We start from the raw sequence: 22,248 nt of genomic DNA, 5'->3' as shown, positions 1-22,248 counted from the left end.
TCTGTATTTTTATGCGTTTGACGCCTTCGTAACCTCTGAAAACACATACATCGGTGACAAGGACAACAGCATGCCTCAATTCGAAGGCGTAGCGACGGCGGCTTGCTTCACCTGTCGCGCCGAATCGCACGAGTGCGTCCCACACAGCACGTTCGAAGTACCGTCTACCGAATGAAAACGACCTCAACGCTCGAATGTCGTATTGGGCTCTCTGTCGAACGTCGTGTTCGGCTCTCTATAGCCGTCGCTTGTACTCTACATCGATTCATACTTGCGAATACGAGAGCCATGCGTAGTTTGAACTACGATGTGATCTTGAATGAGCGCGTCGCCAAGTCATCGGATGGATATTTGCTCAGGCCGCCGCACGACGGCAGCATGCAAACGTAGCCATCGTTGACTTCTTCGAAGTTTCAAGCACTGCACGCGTGCGCGCGTAGTTTCGTCTCGCGCTTACAAGATTCAAAAGCTTGCGCACGGCGGCTAGCTATCGCAGGACGGCAACATCGCCCGGCCACCTCGGCGCGCGGGACGCAACCTAGTTGAAACATATGAATGGGCCAATCCATGATGAGAATCAAAATCAAACACCCAATCAAATCTTTATGTTAGTCGTACTTAGAGGAACAAGAGTACTTATACGAGCCATCTGTTGACCAATGAAACGCGCCGAACGCGGATGGTGGTTGCCATGCACAATTGGTGGCGTGCTCGGCTTCGGTTGATTCGGTGAAGATGCTGTCGAAAATCCTGTCCCGCCGCCCGGCGCGGCTCCTTGCTCGCACGGCGGCCTCCTTCTCCACGGAAGTTCCTGCTGTAGCTGCTGCTGCTGCCGCTGCGCCAACAGGTCCCGTCTCGACGAGCGTGATTGCGGAACACTCGATTGCACAGGTGAACATAAAATGTTACATGGCCTCACGCGCCTTGTTCCCACAGCGCTCATCTATCATGCTAGGCCAACAAAGACACGGACGTCAACAAGTTTTTCGCCTTGACGGACGAACAGATCAAGAAGCACTTTCCTTCGGGGTGCGTGGCGTTGTCCTAATGTTGAAACTTTCCATAACTGCCACCTTCATAGCCTGCCCAAGCGCATCAAGGAAATGTTTGAACTCGTCGAACCCAACAAGCACTTTATGCTGCGCAAGCCTGTCGCGACCATCTTGTCGGCCATGTCGAGTAAGTTTCGCCCCATGAGCCGTCGACTTGGTTCGGACGCATCCATGATTGCTCTGTTAGACTTTCCCGAAAGCTGGCCGGAACGTTGGCCCGAAAAGGCGTTTGTGTTGGATGGCGAACGTGGCACCGGCAAAACGTAATGCTTCTTGTCATCTTCACATCATGTCATCCTAGATGGATCGCTGCCTAGTGTGTCGTTGATTCAAATCGTGACCTTCGCCCGCGAAAATGGCTGGATTGTGCTGCACGTGCCCCACGCGCGATCGTGGACCCATGATGCTCCGTACGTGACGAAGGCTGCTTACCACGAAGGCAAGTTCGACATCGATGTTGTCGGCGCCGACATCTTGAAGCAGGTACTGCGTTGGGACTTCACGGACATTCAATTTCACCTGCGCTATAGTTGATCCAATGCCACGGCGACCAGTTGGCGTCGCTGCCCCTTCGCGGCGACTATGGCGATGTGTACTACCCCCGTACATTTATCAAGAAGCCCAAGGTACGCACATCACCACAATTTGGTACGTGCAGGATTGAATTTTCTGGCGCAGAAAGCGTCCGAGTACAACAAGGGCGACTTGACTTTGCTCGACATTTGCGAAAGCGGGCTCAAGGATGAACTCCTTACGTGCAAGGCCGTGTTGGATCTGAAGGCAGAACTGGCCGAAGTGACGGAGTTTCCCGTCCTGATTGCAATCGACGAGTACAACACGTGGTTCCACAAGACTGTGTTTGGGTACGAAGGTGTGCCGGTGAAGGCGGAGGACATCACAATTGTCGACGCGTTCCGCGACGTCGATGCGACGGGATACCGCGTTGACCGCAAGCTCAAGAACGGGCTGTTCATTGCCGCGACGACGGAAAATTACCCGACCAAGAACGAATTTTCGAAGCAGGTGGGTGTTGGTTGGACTCTGACCGAGGAAGGTGCTGACGGGTGTGTGGGTAGGCATCGTACAAGCGCGTGCGCAAGCTGTTGCACCCGTACACGCCGGAAGAGCTCACGAGCTTGGTCGACTACTTCCACGCGATCAACTTTCGACAGAGCAAATATTCGGAAAAGGACGTTGTTTTCCTCCGCCTCATGTCCAAGGGCGTCCCATTGAAGGTGTTCAAGCAGGCAAGTGTGTTGTAGGGTAGCAGCCCTGTGCCGATACAATACAGACACGGATTAGACCATTTTTGCCTTCGTTGATGCGTTTGTTTCATGTGCCTCGAAATTTTCTCTGCTCTTGTTCACAACACCTACTGAACTCTAACAGCACGTGGGTTCAAACTTGATGAAAACGTACCCGCCCTTCTGCGCACACAGGGGCAGAAGCACAATCGTCAATATGCTGTACATACAAGTAGCTCCTTGGAAGGAGCGCGGCCACCGGCCCATTCCCCGGCCACAACCAGTCGCAACCACCGTCAAGAGTCTCCAGTGCCGGACCAAGGCACGCACGTCGGCCATGCAGACGCCCAGCTGTAAGAATACCACTCGCCTGAACCCCTTGAACATCTTGATGAGTTGGCCAGGGAGTTTACGCGAGATTTGACAGGGGGTCCGTGTGGGTCGATACATTCCAAGAGAGTCATGCAACCCGGCGCACCTAGCAAGCGTTCGCGAAGACATGAAGCACTGTGTTGACGCCCGCACCAAGGGATGGCCAATCCGGTCAACCAACGACACGCCAAAGAGCGTCGTGAGGTAGTCGATTACTGGGGCAACTGCAGCGAACAGGTCGTGGCACCGACCGACTTTGGTTCCACAACGAAGCGAACGTGGTAATGCCCCGCCTTTTGTCCACACAACAGGCAGCAATTCCTATCTTCGTGAGTCATGTACGAAAGCTGTAGGTATGGAAAGGCATTTGCGATTTTGGCAAGCGTGCGGCATTTGAAGGTTTTTGACTTGGGGCGAGTTGGGAAACTGGGATCTTCGGTCAAATTCGAGAAAGTTTGCACCTTGTTGGATGATTTGTCCGCAGCAAAGCTGGCTCCATTATTCGCACATGACTCAGGCTGGGCGATCAATCCTCGATGAATGCATCAGGGAGCGTGCTCTTGGAGGAACTGTCGTCCCGTCGCTCGCGGCACCAGACTCGTGGCACCGTTTTCGTCGCTCCTCCACAGATGCATGTTGCAATTCACAAGAGGACAGACTTGGAGCTTAGCCATTTCAAGACCACAGGCAGTCGCATGAATGGTCAAGGTGTTCCAGCGCGTTGACGAGGGCTTAGCTCGGTGGTCCGACCTCCGTGCAGGCGTCGTATGGGCACGCCTCATGTTCGTCAAGCCATGGTAGGATGCAATCATTACAGATATATTGCCAACAGCAACGGGTTGTACGGGGTCTCAAGAGGGCTCGTAGCAAATGGAGCAGTTGATGTCGTCGACGTCAATGAATGCCTTGTCGGATCCTTCGATTCTGAATGTGCTCATAACATCCTCCTGAATGTCGTCGAGTTACAGGATGGCATGCACGGCGCCATGAACAGCGTGATGTGCTTGCACTTAAGTCGTTGCACGAGACTTTGCCATTTTTCGGTCGGATTTTGGACAAAGTCACTACTGATATGGGGCACACTGATGTGTGCTGGGAGCATGCATATCTGCTACGCGTAGGGGTGGGTAATGAAGCAGTGCATTGAATTTGTCCAGCTTAGTACCGCGTACAATCCACTCTCCGGTGCTACGATGGTGGTGCCTTGATATCGTACCCGAGAGGTAAACAACCTTCCATGGTGATGGTGCCGTGGACTGCATTGGTTTAGGGGGAAGACTTGGTTGTGGTGTTAGAGGTCGCATTGGTGATGACAGCTCTATTGATGGATTGGGGCGACTGTCACAACGGGCCGCACGAAGCCTATGCTAGCTACTTGGGTACGATCGCATATGCGGCAGCTTGACCACCCAGATGACCGACAAAATCGACGCTTGGCACGACGGCAGAGAGTGCTCTGTGCTTTGCATGCTGCATGACCGATCCGATGCCATTGATGAGTACAGACAGCTTCAGCATCTCGTCCGCAGAGAGGGGCAGCATGCCGTACAGCAACAGCTACACGGTGAGGTATCCATATACCACTCGGTCCCAAACGAATCGACACAACACGTACCTCACGGTCGGGATGCATCAAGCAGTAGGTCGTTAGAATACCAAACACTGCTCCACTCGCGCCGATCGAGTACACTATCCATCGAGAAAGTCAACACATGTGACGTATAGATGATGAAAGCGCACCATGGCCCATGCCCCGCAGCCCTGACACCACGGCACTCAGTACCGACGATGCGATTGCGCTGGTGAAATAGAGCTTGGTGAACTCTCGACTATTCAAGCTTCGGGGTTCGTGTACGGCGTAGTGGAATTGTTTCACAACCGACTTGAACCACGACGCGTCTGAAATCGATTGGCGGCGGAAGGGCGATCTGTGGTCCGTCGGAGGAAGAACTGCCGACCCAAAATGCCACAGCATGAACATATTGATCCCAAAGTGAAGGGGTGTCTGGTGGCTGAACGCTGACGTCAGTAGCGTGTGCACTCGCTTTTCGGACGCGACGCCGTGGAACGAACACGCAAAGTGCGTCCACATAAACTTGGCGAGCCCAGGATGCCGCTGAGCCACTTTCCACATCCCAAAGACAGCCGTGTTGGTCGCGATCAACGCGATTAAAAGTCGGCGATTCTCGTCTTCCCACTGATCGCAAGATGTCCTGTCACTCATGAAGCGGTCAAGGAGGTCGAAGTACCTGGTTTTGCACGCTGGAAGACACCATATCCACTGAATCTGCAAGGAAGTCGAATATCGACATCGAGTGAACGTCGACAGTGGAGGCATTTGTGACGAGGATGCCAACCGAGATGAAGCCCAGGCCGGCATATCCAGCGTCGGCTAGGTGATGGGGTGGGACGGTTGCATTCGATGTAGAAGTAAGATGGCGACGATAGTAGCTGAGCAAGTTTGTGCGAGCGTACGACGGCCGGAGCGTCGACTGACGCCATGGAGAATGCCCAAGACGAGCAACCGCATGAAGTTGCCGACACAGCATGGTCAAAACGAAGCTGCGTGTGAATCAAGTGTTTGCAATAATTCTCGAACACAATTTCAAATTGACTATTTTCAAATTTTGCTCCTTCCTTTGATTGAGCACCGAGTCGATTTTGAAATGTCGATTCTTTCGATCAAAAATGCGTTGAGGAAATATTGAAGATTTTCTAAGAAGCACGGCCGATCATATATTTTAATCCTGCATAAATCGGCCAACCTACAAAAACTCAAAAAGGACTCTCTCTCATTGGTCTATTTTTCGTATTTCCTCCTATGCAGTTGTCGAGTTTCGCGAAAAAGTCACCAGGGGAGGATTTTCGGGGAAAAAGTGCGATTTTATGGTATTTATGGTTTTGACATATAACTGTTGTTGAACCAATCGTGATGGATGGAACGGGTGCTCGTCACGTGCGCATTCTGACGGTGGGAGACGGCGATCTGTCGTACTCGAGGTCGCTCTTGGACAAGGAAAACTGGGCAGACTTGGACGTCGCTGATACGCCCTCGATGGATCTTACAGCCACAACGTACGACCAATTGTCGTCGCTTCTGGAGAAGTATGCAATGGCAGCGTCCAACATTGAAAATCTAACGACGGCCAACGCTGCATACATCACCGTTCACGTCAAACACAACGTCGACGCTACAAGTCTGTCGTCGATTGCAACATCTGCAGAGCTCCACTTCGATCGCATTGTGTTTCACCATCCCCATACTGGTGTTGAAGACGTCCATCGACACCGCCGATTGTTGTCGCACTTTTTCCACGCCGCACTCCAGGTCCTCAAACCCCAAGGCCTCATTTTCGTGACACTCGCCAGAGATCAGCCAAGCCGGTGGGAAATTTTATCGCGAGCGACGGCGGTTGGACTCACGTGTGCGATGCAGTCTGTGTGGACGCCGCCCAAAGGATACACCCGGAAGCGCCATCAAAGCGACAAGAGCTTTCACCACGTCCTCCTACATGGCGAAAAGCTTCAGCAAGAAAGCACACTGTTTCGATTCGGTCGCCAAGGCGACATTGCCATCGTGCCCACTGGCCCAGCAGCCGCACAACTTGTCGACGCGCATCGTCCTGCGTTGTCTCTCGGCAATCCAGCATGGGAATTTTCGTGCGATTTGTGCGGCGGGAAGCGTTTTGCAACGCTACAAGGAAAGAAGACACACATGCGAATGGTGCACGAACTTAATCTCAAACGAAAGCGATCATCTTCAACGGACGAGATGAAGTTCTCGTGCACTGAATGCAATGGCCGCATGTTTGCTGACAACGAAGCTCTGACCCAGCATCGTCTGGCCAAGCATGGTAAAGACAGCACCATTCGACCCGACTGGCATCGCAGTCAACCGGTGCTTGAGACACTAGTTCGAGACGCCAAGTTCACGTGCGCCATTTGCAACTATTCGTTCGCATCCCAAGTCGAATTGGATCAGCATTGGACGACCCTGCAGCCCATACACGTGGAAAAGGTCGCGTGTTCGATTTGTTCGAAGACGTTTGAGGATTTGAGGGCCCTTCGACAACACCAGAATTTCTGCGGTGCAGCAGAGAAACTCATCGAGGAGAAGTAGTGTTGTTTCTTACTACGACGTGATGCATGCAGGTCGCTGCTGCCGTCTTGGTCTCAGAGTCGTGTTTGCAAGGACCGTGGCTTCCATTATAGCTGGCATCTGGATAGGGCCGTTTGTTTCGTAATCCCACATGAGTAGATAAGGCAGTGGAGTTCTGGCCGTACATTCGTCGATGTGTTGAAGAGCGTGCTCAATGAATTGTTTCGGTGGTACGACATGGTGCTGCTCGAGATAGTGCGAATACCCTTCGGGCCAACAGTACACGCCGTCGGTAAAGGTGCAAGCGCCAAGAGTTTTGGGCGGGCACGACGGATTGATGCGGCAAAAGCTGTACCCCATCTCGTACGACTCGACAAATCCAGCATGTTTCAGGTACCAGATAACTTTTCGCGCCACGTCTGCGTTCTGCTCATGCCATGCTTGGTCTTGGAGGGGTCCCGGATGTGGCCGCACATCCTCCACGTCGTCAGTGGATTTCCGCCAAAACCCAACTTCATGCATCGAAATGTACTAGTAGTACAATACTACCCATAAATTGCAAACAAAACGCGTCTGCGATAAAAACGCGTTTTAAAATTCCAACAAACATTCCAAAATCAGAAATCAACTTGCCATGTGAGGTCATGAAAAAAGTTCAACACATATCGTCTGAAGCCCATTGTAATTCGTCAGAATTTCAAGATTGCACGTTGTACACTCCAGGGCGGACAAGACTCCACTCTTCCTCGATCTTCAGCGATATCATGGAGCTGGGATGGTTGGGCTTGCTGCTGTTTTTTGGAGCACTTTCGACGTATATACACCAATAGACGATTTGGCAGCGGTCTGATTGGCTGAGGTGAGAAACGTCCGGAGAATTCTTTTAAGTGCGACTCTTTATATTACACCCGTGAAAGATATTTCCCGAACCAAATAGAAATGAGATTTCGAATGCTCCGTAAAGTACCAGAGTACTTTATAGGGGTTGCTAGATACCGGGAAGTTGGATGGAATGCCACCGCACTCCTTCAATTTGTCGATGGCAGCCCAACAAAGATGCCGTCGACTCCATCCTTGCCAAGCCCCATTTCCCTGCGATTGCAGACGTCGAAACGTAAGAACAACTCGTTAAAGTACACGGAATCTCCACACACTGCGTCATCCACATCTTCCGACGGTCACAACGCGCTGTCGCCAGTGTCGGACTCGTTCTACGGCCGCGTGCAAGATATTGCGCAACATGCCATGACGACGTACTCGTCCGAAGCTGCTGTGATCTCCAAGATGGCGTGGAAAGTGAGTCTCGCCACGTTGTGTCGTACCTTGCTCCCAGCCATTACGGCAGGTTTCTTGGGCCACTTGGGATCGAAGGAACTAGCTGCCAGTGCATTGGCCAACATTTGGGTGTCAGCTTTGCAAATCTTCATTTACGGGTTCTCCGTTTCACTCTGCACGCTATGTGGCCAAGCGTACGGCGCCCGCAACTACGAGCTCGTTGGTATTTGGTTTCAGCTGGGCGTGGTGACACTTAGCGTTATTTCCATTGTGATGGGCATCTCGTTCTTGTACGTGGAACCTGTTTTGGCGATGGTCAACAGCGACCCAGAAACGCTGAAGCTTGCCGTCGTATTTTGCCGCTATTCTGTTCTCAGCGTGTGGCCCCAATGCCTCAACTGTGCCCTCAGGTACTTCTCCCCCTTCCGAGGCGAATCACATGCTTGGCGCAAACGCCCTCACGATTATGTCTGGAACAGGCAATACCTTCAAGCGCAAGAAATAATTACCCCCGGCACAGTCGTGAGCTTTTTGAGCGTTCCCATCTGCATTGCGGCCAACTATCTGTTGATGTTTCAACTCGGGTTTGGATTCGTCGGGTCGCCTTTGGCGCAATTCGTCGCGGATGTCTTTCAGCCCCTCGCGTTGTTTGGATATGCGTGCTGGTACAAAGGATACCATGAAAAGACATGGTTTGGATGGAAGTGGTCGTGCCTGCGCCCCGATCGCGTCAAGCGATTCATCTGGCTGTCCATGGCCATGACGCTCAATGTCGCGTTGGACGAATGGATCTATTCAGTTGTGACGGCCATCGCGAGCTCCCTCGGGTCCCTTGACATGGCGGCGAACAGTGTCCTATATATGCTGTGGAACCTTGTGTACAGCATCTACTGGGGGTTTGGCCTTCCAACTCAAGTCCGCGTCGCCAACTTTCTCGGGGGCAACTGCCCAGATGCCGCCAAGCGCACCATGTTGATTGGGTTTGCCCTTGGTGGCGTGGCGGCGTTCGGGTCGGCGGGTGTGTTTTATCTGTTCCTGTATCCCCTGATTGCCCTCTTCACGCCAGACCCAGCACTGACAGCCTTGATTGCCAAGACATTCTATTTGTTTTGCATTGCCGTGGGTATTTCGGGTCTGCACATTGTTCTTGCTAGCGTGGCAGAAGCCATGTCGAAGGCCAACACGCTGCTATGCATCACGGCAACGGGGTCATGGGTGGTGCTCCTCCCGGCATCGTTTATCCTGGGGGTGGCTTGCCATTGGGGCCTCGCCGGCCTCTGGATCAGCAGCATCTTGGGCGAATCCACCAAGTTTGTTCTGATTGCAGCAGCGCTTTACAAGGTCGACTGGGACGAGGCGGCGACAGTCGCGGCCCGGCAGTCGCAACTACATTCGCCCAAGGACGAAGAACTTGACGTCCTCGAGCGGGTGTTTGTAAGTGTGTCGACGCCGGCGATGTTCAGCCCGGTCATTTCGAGGCATATCACCGACGGCACCTCGGTCGAATACACTCGTGGTCGCGGGTACAGCCAGTCAGACAGCCTAAGCGACAACGAGCGCGAAAGTCTCCTGCGGCAGCGGGCGCTGTCGTTTTGAACCCATCCACCCCCCATAGAAACAGTTGGAATTATGTAAAAAATTGCAACGACGCTTTGAGCACAGGACCGAGGTGGTACACGAGCTGGCTCGACGTCACCGACGACTCGACCGGTTCCAACTGCATCTTTCTAAAGGTAGCGAGAATCGCCTCAAAATTCTCTCGCTCTTGAGCCGTCGCATGGTCTGCCAAGTAAGTTCCGACACACATGCTGCCGACATCGACGGAGTTTGGGTGGTGGCGCGGACTCTTGGTCCGCTGAACCGGCACGTCGAAGTGCCTGGCAGCCCCAAAACAACCGATGAGACCATGCCAGGTTGAAAGGCATGGGTGGGAGGGGGTGTACCGCAGAAAGCAAAGGTACGCGATTCCTTGTGACGTGATGTAGCCTGCCTGGGACAGTGCATGCAAGAGCAACTGCTGCTCTGCCGGTGAAATGCCTGCCCCAATGGTGCGCAGGACCGTAAAAAAGTCTAGAGCCATTGCCTCACCCGTCCAAAGTCACCATTGCGAACGTGGCTTCTTACCGCGCTCGGTCAGATACCCCGACACCGTGGCGGATGTCCCGTGGCGCAATTTGTCGGCCGATTCAAACGCATGCTCGGCAATGTCGCGGCCCCGAGTTCCGACGCCACGAGACTGGTCATGCAAGAACTCGTACAGTTTGTCGTGCAGCCTGTCCATTTTCGACGCGTTGGACAGGTTGTCGGTGCAGTGGCACGGAATTTGATCGGGCATCGAGTCCGACGACGAGTCCTTCAACATCCTTAGGAAGTCCATGAGCTCGAGCTGCCGAATGATATGAGCATTGTTCACCTTAGAAACTCGGGGTAATGGACGACTCGAACATCTTTGTGTTTCGTGGCTTTCGATGGATCGATGAAGAGTGGCAGCAGCGCTTCCGTGTCTTGCTTGGGCCACCGCAGACTGTTGTGACTCGTCACGCATGCAATGAAATCTACAACGGCATATCAGTGTCTCATGACGGTGAACGAACGTGAATACCCTTCTTCGAGATGATCCCTGTCGGCACCCCCGTGACGCGGGCATCGATTTTCTCCATTTGTTGGCGAAACTGCGTCAAGTGGGCCATCGCGTCGCGGTTGGGGTCCATAGCGAGGCGCTGGAGAATCGTTTTCATGTGTTTGTGGTTCCTCACGGTCGCCAAGTGTTGGCCATAGCGTCTATCGAACGCATACTCGTTGGGACATTGATGCGTGCTGAGATTGAATTTACTCGAGAAACGCGGCATAGCTAACAAGGCCTTGGGATGTGCGTGGGAATTTGGACAGAACAGACCGCAGTTGCGCGCGGGTGACCGTGAGGCCGCAGAACGCGAGCACCTTTTCGTACCCTGCTCGATGGATGCCTGCGTTGAGCCCCCATGAAGTGTGTGACGTTCTCACCGTCTTCGGCGAGTCCCCCCGTTTCGAGGGGGTCGTACAGCTCACACGCCTCGACAAATTTTTCCGCTCCTGTGAAGATCGACTTGGGAACGTGGCAGCACGCCACCCGCGTCACACCATCGATCGTCTTGGGTACGCGCTGCGTCATAAACAGTTTCAAATCGCGCTCGAGATTGAGCACGTCCGAGCCAAGATGAGGCTGATCGAGCTGTTTTTTGGACGGAGAGTTGGAACTCGACGCACGACGAGGCGGCGGGGATATGTCATCGTCCCCAGACGTCGACGCTTCTTCTTCGCTGTCAACACACAGAAAGTGCCCGATCTACGTTCATCGTGCAGTTTGTTGAGAGGTCATGGCATGCCCATCTGTACTTGTTCGTAGTTGATGCAGGAAGGTTGCCGCTTGTTGCGCAGATTGACCGTCAAGTAGGCCATTTCTTTCTGCGTCAATGGGGCTTTCATGTTGTCCAGCAACGTGCCTAACACACTTATTTGGTTCGATTTGAAAGGCAGAGCGTCACAACGGGGGGGCGTACCCACAAACACTTGTTCATCCAGCGTCCCTTCGCCCGTTCTGTCTTGGCGTAGGAGGAGATCGCGAATGCTATCAAACCCGTGCTTGGCCGCCGATGCTGCCGTGCGCTTGACACCATGGAGGATCTTGTGTCGAATCGACGCCTACCCCACCGCACAGAAATGTCAAGTGCAGTTGTAGTGCCGATATACACGGACTTTGAACACGCGATGCGTTTCCAATCGATGGTCGATACGCACGGTGCGCTTTGTCAAGTCGTCCGAGTCGTTCCCGTGCTTGGCGTTCCCATGCTGCTTTCGAGATCGTCCGCGTCTGCTGCTGTCGTCGCTGCACTCGTCCTCTGTTGCTGCGTCGATCGAGTACGACTTCCTCGGGGGGTTGTGTTTGTCATTGGTCTTGGATGACTCGCCTTTCGACTTGGCATGTTCTTCCTTGTATTCTTGCAGCTCGTGGCAAAACTGCGTGTAGTTCACTTCTTTTTTCGACCTTTCAAACGTCTCCGCGACACTGTCGACGTCGCTGTAGATGTGTACAGATGATGAGTGGTAGCTTTGAATCTAGCAATTGAGTGCGGCACGTACATATTGCTGGCGTCTCCCACAAGCGTGGTCAAGGTTTGAACGAAAACTCTACACTTCGTGTGGGTTGACCAGACCAAGGCAGCGTGAATGGCATTTTCAGAACGCACCTTCGCTTGAGGTGGCCCTTGCCGTCCACGTCCACTTGCTGAAACTCAGCGTACACATCGTCGGCCTCGAATTCCTTGGAGAGATAACGAAAACATCGGCGGACGTGGGCGTCCGACGGCATGTGGCTCCTATCTGACACTGCCCAGGTGACGTGGCCACTCGATCGTTTCGCTCGCTCACAGACCTGAACGGTTTCATCCCAGTTTCATGCGAGTCTGGATTGTTATCCGGTATCCGGTTAAAGTTGAAATCTCGAACAAGTCGCCAAACGATTGCTTGAGGCAGCAGGCAGAGCCGCCAGTGCCATGTTCGAGTCGTTCAAGCAGCAAGGCAAGCGCCTCCTGGATGGAAACAATGAGCCGGCGTCCCCGACAGTATCCCAGAGCGAAGACCAAGACTATCAAGTGTCATGTCCGTCCCTTCGACTGTCGTACAAGGAGCGGCTTCTTGGGTGTGGGATTTGCTTTGTCTTGGGCATGATGTTGTCATTTGGATCGACAGTTCGCCTCGGCCAGCTTGTAGCAGGACGCCCAGCTCCCTTTGCGATATGCTATACTTTGGGAAACCTCTTGTCGCTTGGATGCACGATGTTCTTTGTCGGCCCAGTGTCGCAATGCAAGTCGATGTTCCACGCCAAGCGGCGTGTGGCGGCTGCAATCTATTTGACGTTCATTGGAGTCACCCTCGCACTTTGTTTTTCCCCAAACGTTCCCCATCGATCCGGACTTGTCGTCGTCACTGTGCTAGTTCAATTTTGCGCGCTGTCGTGGTACACACTGTCCTACATCCCCTACGGCCAAGCTGTGTTCCTCAAGGTGACCAAGCGGTTCTGCTGTCAACCAGACGTCGTGTAGGTAGAAAGATCTACTGCGGTAGTGGCTAAAGAAGCACATAATTGAATATGTTAACACCTTCTTGCTGCTTCAAGGTCATGTCTCCCGCTATGACTCCGTCACAGCAAAACCAACGAGCTGACTTTCGACAACGAAGGTGTACGGATAATATCCGGTCGGCCGATCTTTCGAACAGTCGTTTGGTGCATATTCCGGTCAGATCGGTATCGGCAACGCATCTGCATGCACATCTGCGCCACCGCCATGGACCAAACCCCAGAGTCGTCTCCAAGGTACTTCCGTGACGAAAGAGCGTATGTAAGCCTAACTCAATGCCAAAAGGGAGAAGCTACACCAGGTGGATGAAGGAGCCACCAGTAGTCGTCGGCGGACGTCGCTACGTTTGGCGACGACGACTCCTCACGACAAAGCCACATCTTCGTCGGCTATGATCGACACATCAGCGCCGCCGTCAAAGAAGAAAGAGGAAAAGTACATGGGTCTTGGTGTTATGGTCGACTGCAAGGTGCGTGGTTGACGAGGTTTGTTTGCGTACGATATTCACTGAGTGTGCGGCGACAGGACGACCAAGGACATTGGAATCAAGGTCGAATCATCGACGTCAACGTGTCGGCTAGATTGCTGAAGATCCATTACTCTGGCTGGCACAAGCGATATGACAACTGGATGCCGCTCTCGTCCATCGTCGCGCACGGGTCGCGCGTCAAGAACGCCACGCTAACCCCACAAAGTTTGAAACAAACTAACCTCCGGTCCAACCTGTTTCGCCTGAACCCCAATTACGTCGAGCGCAATCCGTCAAAATTGCCAGCAGCTCCGCTAGCTCCGTCACGCCAATTGTCCAAGGAATCGGAAACGTCCGCAGCTGCCCCAACGACTTTGTCTCCGCAACTGCCAGTCCCGCCAGTCAAGAAAGCGCCGATCCGCATTTCACCGCGCACGATGATCGCCAACGAATCTAGATCGGACGACTCCGCACCGTCGTCATCACCACCAGCGCACCAGAGCCCTCCTCGTCAGCGAAAGGTGAACACCGAGGTGAAGGCTGAACCACAATTGGCGGATATTGGCGAGTCGTCGCCGCTGCCACCAGCTCGTCGCGCATCCAGGCGACTCCTGCCTTGCATAGAGGTCCCCACGGATCCTCCCATGGATGAACTGCCGGCATCTTCAGTACAGCCTGCCAAATACTCCTCTTCAGGCCGATCCTCGCGCCACGCCAGAGGCAATGCTCCTCCTGTGACAAAACCAAGCACAGCGATCAAGTTGAATAAGTCAGACAGCCCACCAGTCGTATCAAATGCACTGTTCCCTACAAAGGCAGCAACCACAAAATCTGCTATTACAGCAAAGGCAAAAGGTCAAACACCTAAGAAGACTGGCGAACCAATCTCTTCACCGTCGAAACTAAAAGGACCGGATGCGACTCAGGTCATTCAAAAGTCGAACAAGCGTACGGCGTCTGGTGCGCCCGTCGTGCCTCTCTCTGCGCCATCGGCAAACCCTGCACAAGACGTTTCCAAACCAAACAAGAAACCGCGGGTGGGCACCATTCACGAGAGCGAATCTCTCGTAGAAGCCGCCTCGCCAAGGTCGAATCCTGTCACGTCCGACAGCCCGATCCCATCCAAATCCACGCTTGCCGAAATCTTTCGAAATCGCGTAAGAGACCAGCAGCTCCAACCTCTTGCATTCAAGCAACGCCAAGCACCGCCGACCCAACAACTCGCCTACCGCGGAGGACCACCGATCTCGGCCAAAGAACGCAAGCAGAACCGCGCGAGCAACCTCATGTACATGGAGCACCAAGAAGCTTTCCTTCGAGAAAGCATCCAGCGATGGACTCAAGTCCAACAGGACTTGATTAAAGACGTGACGTCGGTCGTCGTGCTGTAGGAAAAACAATCGTAGAAGACAAAAACGACCTAGAAATACATACATCACAACACGATTGTCGAGTTTCGTTGGGAGCGTATGCACTGGTCCAAGATCCAACGGAGACCTGTCGGCGTGTTGGCAATCCCAAGGACAAAATGTGGCCAACATCGTTTCTTCTGCAGCGCATCCGTGCTTGCGACGAGCAAGCTGAAGTGCCACGTCACAATCGAATGCCTAAGTCGTACGGATTAACATCTAGCTAGTCCACAACTGCTCGCTTCAAACGTGACCATGCCAGATCCAAGCCACCTGTCTACCCCCATCCTCCTCCGCTCATCCGCTTGGTTCTAGGCAAGTGTTTTGACCATCGTGAATTCGTCGACGGTGATGCGCTTGGTGGTGTCGATAAAAGCCCAAGTCACATGGGTGCGATTGCATCGGACAGTCGCGATCCCATAGACTGAGTTGTTCCAAACGACATTCCACTCGGGCGGGTGACTCCCTTCGTCCTCCAACTATGGCGTCAGGTCTTCCACGTTCCCCGCGGCGCCCGTTAGAATGTAGACGGGGGCTTTCGGGTTGTCGTATCCCGTTTTTGCCGCGTTGACACCGTCCACGACGGCGCGGCCGTGAGCGATCGGGACGTGGCGCTCGTACGAGTGTACGTGGCCCACCACGACTGCATCTACACGATACCTAGTCGCTGCTCAGAACAAAAAGATGAACACTCAAGGGAACGCACTCAAGGAAAAAGGCTTCAAATGCAGTTTGCAGCGCTCGCGTGACTTTCCGGACATGCGACAGGCGGCCGTACGTCGAGTTCTCGATGAACACGCTGTACAACGGCCGATGGATGCCAACAAAAATCCACGGGAACATGTCACGTTGCCGTTTGGCGGAGGCAAGCGCCTGCTCAAGCCACTTCAATTGGTCTCCAAACCCGCCGTTGTGATGGGTTCCTGTCTGCTCGTCTAGGACTGCGCCAGGGAAGTCGATCTCGGAGTTGACGCTACGAGCTCGTCGCTGTGACCTGCGAGCCAGCATTACAAAAGACCGCACCTGATGAACTGGACAGGCCCATGCGTCCACGAGTACCACATGTTTAGCATGCCGTTTGAGTCCTGCGACGGCATGTGAAATCGTGTATTGAACGCCGAAAAGTTGCCCAGGTGATCCTTCTTGAATGTGGACCGGAGGCACGCAGGTGAGTAGCACTCGGCCTCGTGGTTGCCCACGGTTACCATGTACGCGCGCGATGCCATCGCTGGTGCGAGCTTCTCCATGAACTCGTTGTACACATGCTCGTACATGAAGGCATTTTTGTCGGTGCCAGGGTGCTCGAGTGCGTCGTCAGCGTACGAGGTGTCACCAATGTGCCAAAAGAAATCGACGCCGTCCATACGATTGAGATACGCAATTGAATGGTCACTCTTGAGTACGCCCATGTCGCCGTACACCGCGGCGGCGAACGAGTCGGCGTCGGCTCCTTTCGCAGTGGTGAACGTGTGACGTGTGGAAGTGACTGTGTTTGGATTCTGACGAGTCAAGAGAGGCGTCAAGATTCAAAGCTTCAGAGACGGAAAAAGAAGTCTCACCTTGCTACCGACAATGTAGTCGTACCGCTTGTGGGGAAGCAGCCCTGGAAGTGTGGCATAGTGGTTGAAGAGGGAGTAGTCGCCCTCCGAATAGTACACTTTCGTCGATGCCAAAACAACCTGCATGTCATTCAAGGAGGCGCGGGTTTGATTTGCCAAGGCAAACCACACTTGGGGTCCCTCCACGGCTTGCCTCGTCGTCCATGTCACGGTCATGACAATCCCAGGTGTCTTGCCAGCAAACGCCAAGTGGATTTGCTCGGGGGCCGCGAGGGACTCCACATGCGGTGAAACCACACGGTGTCGCAGGCTATATCCGCTTCGGATCAAGTGGCTCTCTTCCACCACCGCCGCGACCACGGCACCCGTCGCCAAGGTAGCAGCGATTCAACGATTAATGCTTCGTTGAAAAGATTTTACTTTCCTTTGCAGGCTTCGATTATTTCAAGCATCGAGGGAGCTGACAGACTCGAGATGGTAGCGTCGGCGGTTGACGTCGACGTGAGGCGGCGCGGATGCAAGCATGGTCGGGCAAACAAGTTGCAATGCACAATCGCTTTCCCAAACACGACATATATAAATATAGACCGCTCCTGTTGCTCGACCTAACTGCAGAAGCCATCGTCGACGCCATCGAGGAATCTGCGGAGAAACTTGTGGGTGACGGCCGTGAAATTGACCACTTGCTGGATGTTCATCTTGTCCAAGGGGGTTTCCGTGAGCCCAGTCAAGATCTCCGTGTTGGCTTCCAAGTTTGCCTGCAAAAACTCAAACAGCGCCTTCTCCTCGTCGCGGCATCCGTTCTCGGCCATGTAGTAACCAAACACGTACGTGTACTTGAGGGTGCGTCGGCACTCGATCAATAGCTCAAGCGCTGTCTGGACGTTGTGGAAGTCCACTACCGTCATGTCCTGCAGCCAGGCGACTTCTGCAATTGCGTCGTTGCGGAGCTGGATGCAAATCGCCTCGCTCTTCTCGTGGTTCGTAAATCGGTCGTTGTAGTGCACGAACCGTTCGAGCTCCCTACGCGCTGTCATCATGTCCTTTGTGTCGGCCTTGTAGGCGTTGCACGAGTACGGGCTGCCGCTGCCATTGTGTGACTGCCACGCCCCCAGACAAACCCAGCAAAAATCGTGGTCGCATCTCTTGCACTTCATGTGGTTGCATCCTTGGTTCTTCTCGATTCACACGTTGCACTTGGCGTTCGGGCATGGCTTCGTGTTTACCACCACCCACTTTGCGTTGGCCGACTCTCCGGTGCACTTTTCTGTCCACGTACGAAGCATTTCGCAACTGACGGCAGGATGCGCCCCCTGGCCGCAGCGCAAGCACAAGGCGAACCCACACACACACGTAGCAAAACATTCACCACCGTCACCTCGGATCGCGTAACCACAGTTGGGAGCGGAGCACCATGTCATCGACCCATTCTGGTCCACGAAAGACCGCAAATGCCACTTGATGTACTGATCGAGACTCACCCCCTTCAAGATCTCTCGAAACAGCGTGTCAGGCACAGCCTCCTCGCACTTGTAGGCCATGCACGTTATCAAGACACAGGACGGACCTTCCTCAATCTTTGCTTGCAAGTAGCCTGTCCAGCAATCGTCGCAGTATCCGTGACCACATCCCATGATGGCAATACTGGTCCGATTCACAGTGTCGCCGCAGACAGGGCATACACGGTCTTGGTCGGCACCCAACTCCAATTTGTCGGCATGCTCAGCTCCGTGCGTCTGCAAGAACATGAGCGGAGACTCCGCAGAATAATACCCATCTTGCACAGCGTGTTTGCTCCAACCATTTCGTCGAAGCAAGATGATGGCAACGTCTTTGGACACCTTTAGCATGTCTGCTGTGTCGACAATCGTTTGGGCTTGTTGGGCCACGAGCACCGCGAGATCCACAACTTGATACTCGTGCTGGGTGGGCTGCGAGGTCCATTCCATTGCGTTTTCAATGGCATCGTCCCCGTCCGACGTGTACGAGTACTCATCATCGTCTCCGCTGTCGAACTCGGACATCGTCGGCACAAGTCCGTTAATGCCGTGGGACGATGGACGAGATCGAGACGACCAACACTCTGGAATTTCTCCCAACCCCGATGAGAATGTTGTATGCCAATGTAGTACTACTACTGCCATCGTTTACTAGTATTGTACTAAAAGGTATACCATGCGCACAACATGAGGAAGCATGCTAGCAACAGGATCGTTGTGTGAACAAGAGGGATATACGCTCCTCCATGCGCTGCCGCCTAAACATGTGCCATGTCCAATCCCTCGATCGAGCACCTTCCGTTCCGATTAGAGTGTGACGCTCGATCGTGAAAGTTGCTGAGATCACATGGACAATGGTTGATATGTATTAATTGGAACAAGTTATTGAATTGTATAAGTATAGACTCTAACAGGCCGGTTTGAACAACCACAAGTTTCCCGAAGTACGCGTCGCTCGCTCGTCGTTACCCCATGGTTTCATCCAGGAGGACCTCACTCCATTTCTCTTGACGCCGACGCATGTCGATTTGATCGGGTGACGTCTGTTCGCCTTGTGAAGCCAGTCTGGGAAGAACGGTGTTCGTGTGTTGGTGGACTCTATGTTGAGTCTCGTAGCCGGTATTCGAATTGTACCTCTGACGAAATTTTAACCCCGAGTCCTCTGGAGCACAGCACCCACGATGCAAACAATGACTCGATTACCGTCCCTGGGCGGTCCATGGATGGCTCCTTTCTGTCGGCGCGTGTCCCATTGTTGCATATGTGGAGCTTTTGCAAGTTGAAAAGGTTTCGGCTGCCCAAGCGGATAGCATCGAACGTGACGCAAGGCATGTTCGACACACAACTTGAGCTTGCTCGCTAATGGCATTTTCAACTTTACAGTTCCCATGGGTTGACAACAGCGTCCAAAGCGTTGAATAACTTACAGTTGTGCTGGATCAGGTGCGCCATCTCGACACAGGAGGTCGAAAGAACTTTGGCAAACATGGCCAACAGTATAACGTCAATTTACTTGGGAGGACTCTGCGCCATCGCATGCGTGACCAACTTTCCCATGATGCGCAGGAAGAAATGAGCTGCTAAATGCCATGGGAGGGTCGGGCATTGTTCAACAGACGGTCTGGAATAGCATCATTATGCTCGCGTTGACAGAATTTCGACCAGCACTGGCCCAGACATCCACGACCGCACGAGTTGACGAAGTGCGCGCAAAGCAAAATGTACTTGGCCCAGGTACTACACACGACGAAACCAGCGTGGTAACGAGGAAGCCGCGCCGAGCCGTCGGGTCTGAATGTAGCGTTTCTTGTTGAATTCCACATCAATGACAGGTTGTGCCAACTTCCAAACGTGCGCTGAGGGGAATGCAGCACGGCGATGGCGCACGTCTCAAACGAATGCATCGCACTTGCACCGTTTATCCATGTGCGATCCCCCCATTCTTCCCAGTCGCAGTTGCACGTTCATTATGTTGCAGGTATTGCCACCACGATGACTGGGAAAGGTTGTCCAAGCACGGCCTTTCAGTCTCATCCATACGTTCTGCAATGCGCTCCATGCGATCATGTGAACGAGATTCGATTTCCTTCAAGGTAGCTCGGGTGAATGCTTGTGCCGTGAGCACAGGATCTCGAGTAGAGGCAGCGAGATGTCGCTTGCTGTCGGCGGCGCCACAAGAGCTCAAGAGATCATTTTCCATGGCTTTGCGCCACAAGAGCTGAAGAGATCATATTCCATGGCTTTGCGCCACAAGAGCTCAAGAGATCATTTTCTCCATGGCTTTGAGCTGGACTGACGTCAACAGCATGGACCTTCCCTTCGCCTGCTTCGAAGCGCTGTTGCAACACGCATTGAACTATCTCTCCGACTCATGCATGGGACATGCACGCGACTTTCAAGATACGACATGCCGTCGGCTTGTCAAGACGTAGAATGATTGCCCAATCAAATACTTGCAAAAGTGCAAACTGGATGATGATTTGCTATAATCAACCCAATCAGATCTCATCTCGCGACAGGTGTGAACGATGACGTTGGCGGTCGGTCGCGGCCCCGGCGGCGGCAACGCTGTGCCTCGCTATCTTTCGGCAATCCGTCTCTTGTGCAAGTGGACAGTTGCGCATGCCGCCTAGCAAGACATATGAGGCCCTGCATGGGGTTGCAAGGGCCACCAAGCGGTGTGTCGTGTCCAGGTTCGTGAGGAATCAACAAGTCGGCGACTAGGGTAGGCGCGGAAATCATGGTGGAGACGCGATGTGATACGACGGCAACGAGAATATGCTTGTGCAGTGTCTCTCGTCCGCGATCAGCGGCGACGAAGGGCTCTCCCATGGTGGTGATGGAAACTTCTTTCGTCCGTTAGAATGACGCATGTGTTAGCCATGACGAGGGGAATGTCAAGAGATATCCTGGCAGATCGATCCAACGACGATGGCGCGCGCGGGGGGGGGTCATGTTCAGCCTCCATGCACATCCAGTGGATGTTCGTAACGTGCCTTCTCCACGGGAATGGTTGTTTAGAAGTTACAAAAAAGACCATTTCGTTCAACAAACAGGGCGCCATGAGACGCCCCGCATCGCTCTCTAGAAAGGTCGCTTGGTCATTGTCCATCCTGGATTTGCGATTCCACCTCTACGCTCCTTGATTCAAATCTCCCTCGATGGTGTTGTACGGCCGTCCATGGGTCGAATGCTGTCGCATAGAGTGAAACACATGAGACGGGACCAGGTCAGTTCGCACCACAGCTTCGCATCGGCCGAGTCCACATCGCACCCGTGACAGGGGATTACAGTGGCACGTTTGCACCCTCGACCGGACACGAGCCATCCTCACGGCTCTAGCGTAACACTTCAATACATGACGACTCCATATGGGATGTTCGATGGAGGAATTTCTTCCTCCGCAAGCATTGCTGCATGTGCCGTCGTCACATGCTCGGCAAACTGCGGTGCATGCTTGGAAGGGTGACGAGTCGAGGGTCCCGGCACATGGCACATATCCTTGTGCGCTCCCATTTCGTGTTTTTGAAGCGCTCTGTGGGTGTCGACGGCGACCCCGCTCGCTGTGCATGTAGTATATATCTTGTGTGCGCTCGGCCTAGACCTTGGTAGGCCTATCGTTTTGGGTGCATCCCCCTCTTCAGCCTCCATGGGGTGCGAATGATCCAACAAGGACACATCGTTGACAATGTGATGCAGTAACTAACTAGGTGCAGCACGTTCGATGCGACCACGGCGCGGCTCTGCATCGTGGACTGCTCGGGGGCGATGCCATCGAGACGGCACGACCGCCGACGCCACAACGGGTTCGAGCAGTGCTGCCGCACGCTGTCGATACCCAATATACCCATCGTGGACATGCCGTCCAAGTGGACGGCATGTCCACGATACCGCCTTGCCTAGTTGACTGTTTCGACCGAGTCGACGAACCAGCAGGTGCAATTCGTAACATAGGCTCCACGGCAGGGGACCCCAAGGAACGAACCAACCGACGTCGTTGGAACGAAGAAATGCGTCCCGCACAGAGGACAGCGCGCCGCTCGAGTAGCATCGACGGGTTCCTCTGCGCTGCTGCTCTTGTTTGCAACGCATGCACGTATCCAGGGAAGTTGAATCTGGCCGTGGCCGAACCTCGAATCGAGAAAGCCAGGTA

General features: G+C 53.6%; 10 protein-coding genes across 13 annotated transcripts; 6 read left to right on the top strand and 4 right to left on the bottom strand.

The window, feature by feature from the left end:
* Positions 1-692: 692 nt before the first annotated feature.
* H310_00253 (hypothetical protein) lies at positions 693-2,358 on the top strand. Its single transcript, XM_008862960.1, has 8 exons — positions 693-891; positions 956-1,029; positions 1,082-1,179; positions 1,240-1,315; positions 1,370-1,535; positions 1,583-1,678; positions 1,731-2,075; positions 2,129-2,358. The coding sequence occupies exons 1-8, from the start codon at positions 736-738 to the stop codon at positions 2,312-2,314; spliced, it is 1,197 nt and encodes a 398-aa protein (XP_008861182.1). The 5' UTR covers positions 693-735; the 3' UTR covers positions 2,315-2,358.
* Positions 2,359-3,792: 1,434 nt separating this feature from the next.
* H310_00252 (hypothetical protein) lies at positions 3,793-5,255 on the bottom strand. 4 transcript variants are annotated; one of them, XM_008862958.1, is made up of 5 exons: positions 4,918-5,255; positions 4,409-4,865; positions 4,284-4,357; positions 4,044-4,225; positions 3,793-3,986 (listed from the first exon to the last, which is right to left on the bottom strand). In XM_008862958.1, exons 1-5 carry the CDS (start codon positions 5,215-5,217, stop codon positions 3,935-3,937), a joined length of 1,065 nt encoding a protein of 354 aa, XP_008861180.1. In that variant the 5' UTR covers positions 5,218-5,255; the 3' UTR covers positions 3,793-3,934. The 4 variants fall into 4 exon arrangements, with proteins under 4 accessions (XP_008861180.1, XP_008861181.1, XP_008861179.1 ...); XM_008862959.1 differs by having other exon boundaries at positions 3,793-4,225; XM_008862957.1 differs by having other exon boundaries at positions 3,793-4,225; positions 4,409-5,255.
* A 329-nt stretch (positions 5,256-5,584) lies between these two features.
* Positions 5,585-7,294, top strand: H310_00251 (hypothetical protein). The gene has a single exon (XM_008862955.1). The coding sequence runs from the start codon at positions 5,601-5,603 to the stop codon at positions 6,786-6,788; it is 1,188 nt and encodes a 395-aa protein (XP_008861177.1). The 5' UTR covers positions 5,585-5,600; the 3' UTR covers positions 6,789-7,294.
* A 491-nt stretch (positions 7,295-7,785) lies between these two features.
* Positions 7,786-12,448, bottom strand: H310_00249 (hypothetical protein). The gene is made up of 12 exons (XM_008862953.1): positions 12,269-12,448; positions 12,162-12,209; positions 11,778-12,099; positions 11,582-11,723; positions 11,418-11,524; positions 11,046-11,367; positions 10,876-10,993; positions 10,645-10,823; positions 10,456-10,597; positions 10,167-10,405; positions 9,986-10,112; positions 7,786-9,919 (listed from the first exon to the last, which is right to left on the bottom strand). Exons 1-12 carry the CDS (start codon positions 12,388-12,390, stop codon positions 9,670-9,672), a joined length of 2,118 nt encoding a protein of 705 aa, XP_008861175.1. The 5' UTR covers positions 12,391-12,448; the 3' UTR covers positions 7,786-9,669.
* Positions 7,802-9,709, top strand: H310_00250 (hypothetical protein). The gene is made up of 2 exons (XM_008862954.1): positions 7,802-8,452; positions 8,522-9,709. The coding sequence occupies exons 1-2, from the start codon at positions 7,824-7,826 to the stop codon at positions 9,636-9,638; spliced, it is 1,746 nt and encodes a 581-aa protein (XP_008861176.1). The 5' UTR covers positions 7,802-7,823; the 3' UTR covers positions 9,639-9,709.
* Positions 12,449-12,520: 72 nt separating the features above from the next.
* H310_00248 (hypothetical protein) lies at positions 12,521-13,188 on the top strand. The gene has a single exon (XM_008862952.1). It carries the CDS (start codon positions 12,575-12,577, stop codon positions 13,121-13,123), a length of 549 nt encoding a protein of 182 aa, XP_008861174.1. The 5' UTR covers positions 12,521-12,574; the 3' UTR covers positions 13,124-13,188.
* A 119-nt stretch (positions 13,189-13,307) lies between these two features.
* H310_00247 (hypothetical protein) lies at positions 13,308-15,096 on the top strand. Its single transcript, XM_008862951.1, has 3 exons — positions 13,308-13,395; positions 13,445-13,628; positions 13,685-15,096. Exons 1-3 carry the CDS (start codon positions 13,346-13,348, stop codon positions 15,017-15,019), a joined length of 1,569 nt encoding a protein of 522 aa, XP_008861173.1. The 5' UTR covers positions 13,308-13,345; the 3' UTR covers positions 15,020-15,096.
* Positions 15,097-15,380: 284 nt separating this feature from the next.
* On the bottom strand, positions 15,381-16,812 carry H310_00246 (hypothetical protein; the record flags this gene model as incomplete). The annotated part of the gene is made up of 4 exons (XM_008862950.1): positions 15,381-15,697; positions 15,744-16,010; positions 16,061-16,536; positions 16,597-16,812. The coding sequence occupies 4 exons, from the start codon at positions 16,810-16,812 to the stop codon at positions 15,517-15,519; spliced, it is 1,140 nt and encodes a 379-aa protein (XP_008861172.1). The 3' UTR covers positions 15,381-15,516.
* A 341-nt stretch (positions 16,813-17,153) lies between these two features.
* Positions 17,154-18,647, top strand: H310_00244 (hypothetical protein). The gene is made up of 2 exons (XM_008862948.1): positions 17,154-17,576; positions 17,659-18,647. Exon 2 carries the CDS (start codon positions 17,901-17,903, stop codon positions 18,441-18,443), a length of 543 nt encoding a protein of 180 aa, XP_008861170.1. The 5' UTR covers positions 17,154-17,576; positions 17,659-17,900; the 3' UTR covers positions 18,444-18,647.
* Positions 17,202-17,636, bottom strand: H310_00245 (hypothetical protein; the record flags this gene model as incomplete). Its single annotated transcript, XM_008862949.1, has 1 exon — positions 17,202-17,636. One exon carries the CDS (start codon positions 17,634-17,636, stop codon positions 17,202-17,204), a length of 435 nt encoding a protein of 144 aa, XP_008861171.1.
* Positions 18,648-22,248: the final 3,601 nt, after the last annotated feature.

Source organism: Aphanomyces invadans (assembly GCF_000520115.1).
Source record: "Aphanomyces invadans strain NJM9701 unplaced genomic scaffold supercont1.1, whole genome shotgun sequence".
Lineage (NCBI taxonomy): Eukaryota > Oomycota > Saprolegniomycetes > Saprolegniales > Verrucalvaceae > Aphanomyces > Aphanomyces invadans.
The sequence above is the reverse complement of the archived record's forward strand: the minus strand, read 5'-3'. Positions and strand labels throughout refer to the sequence as shown.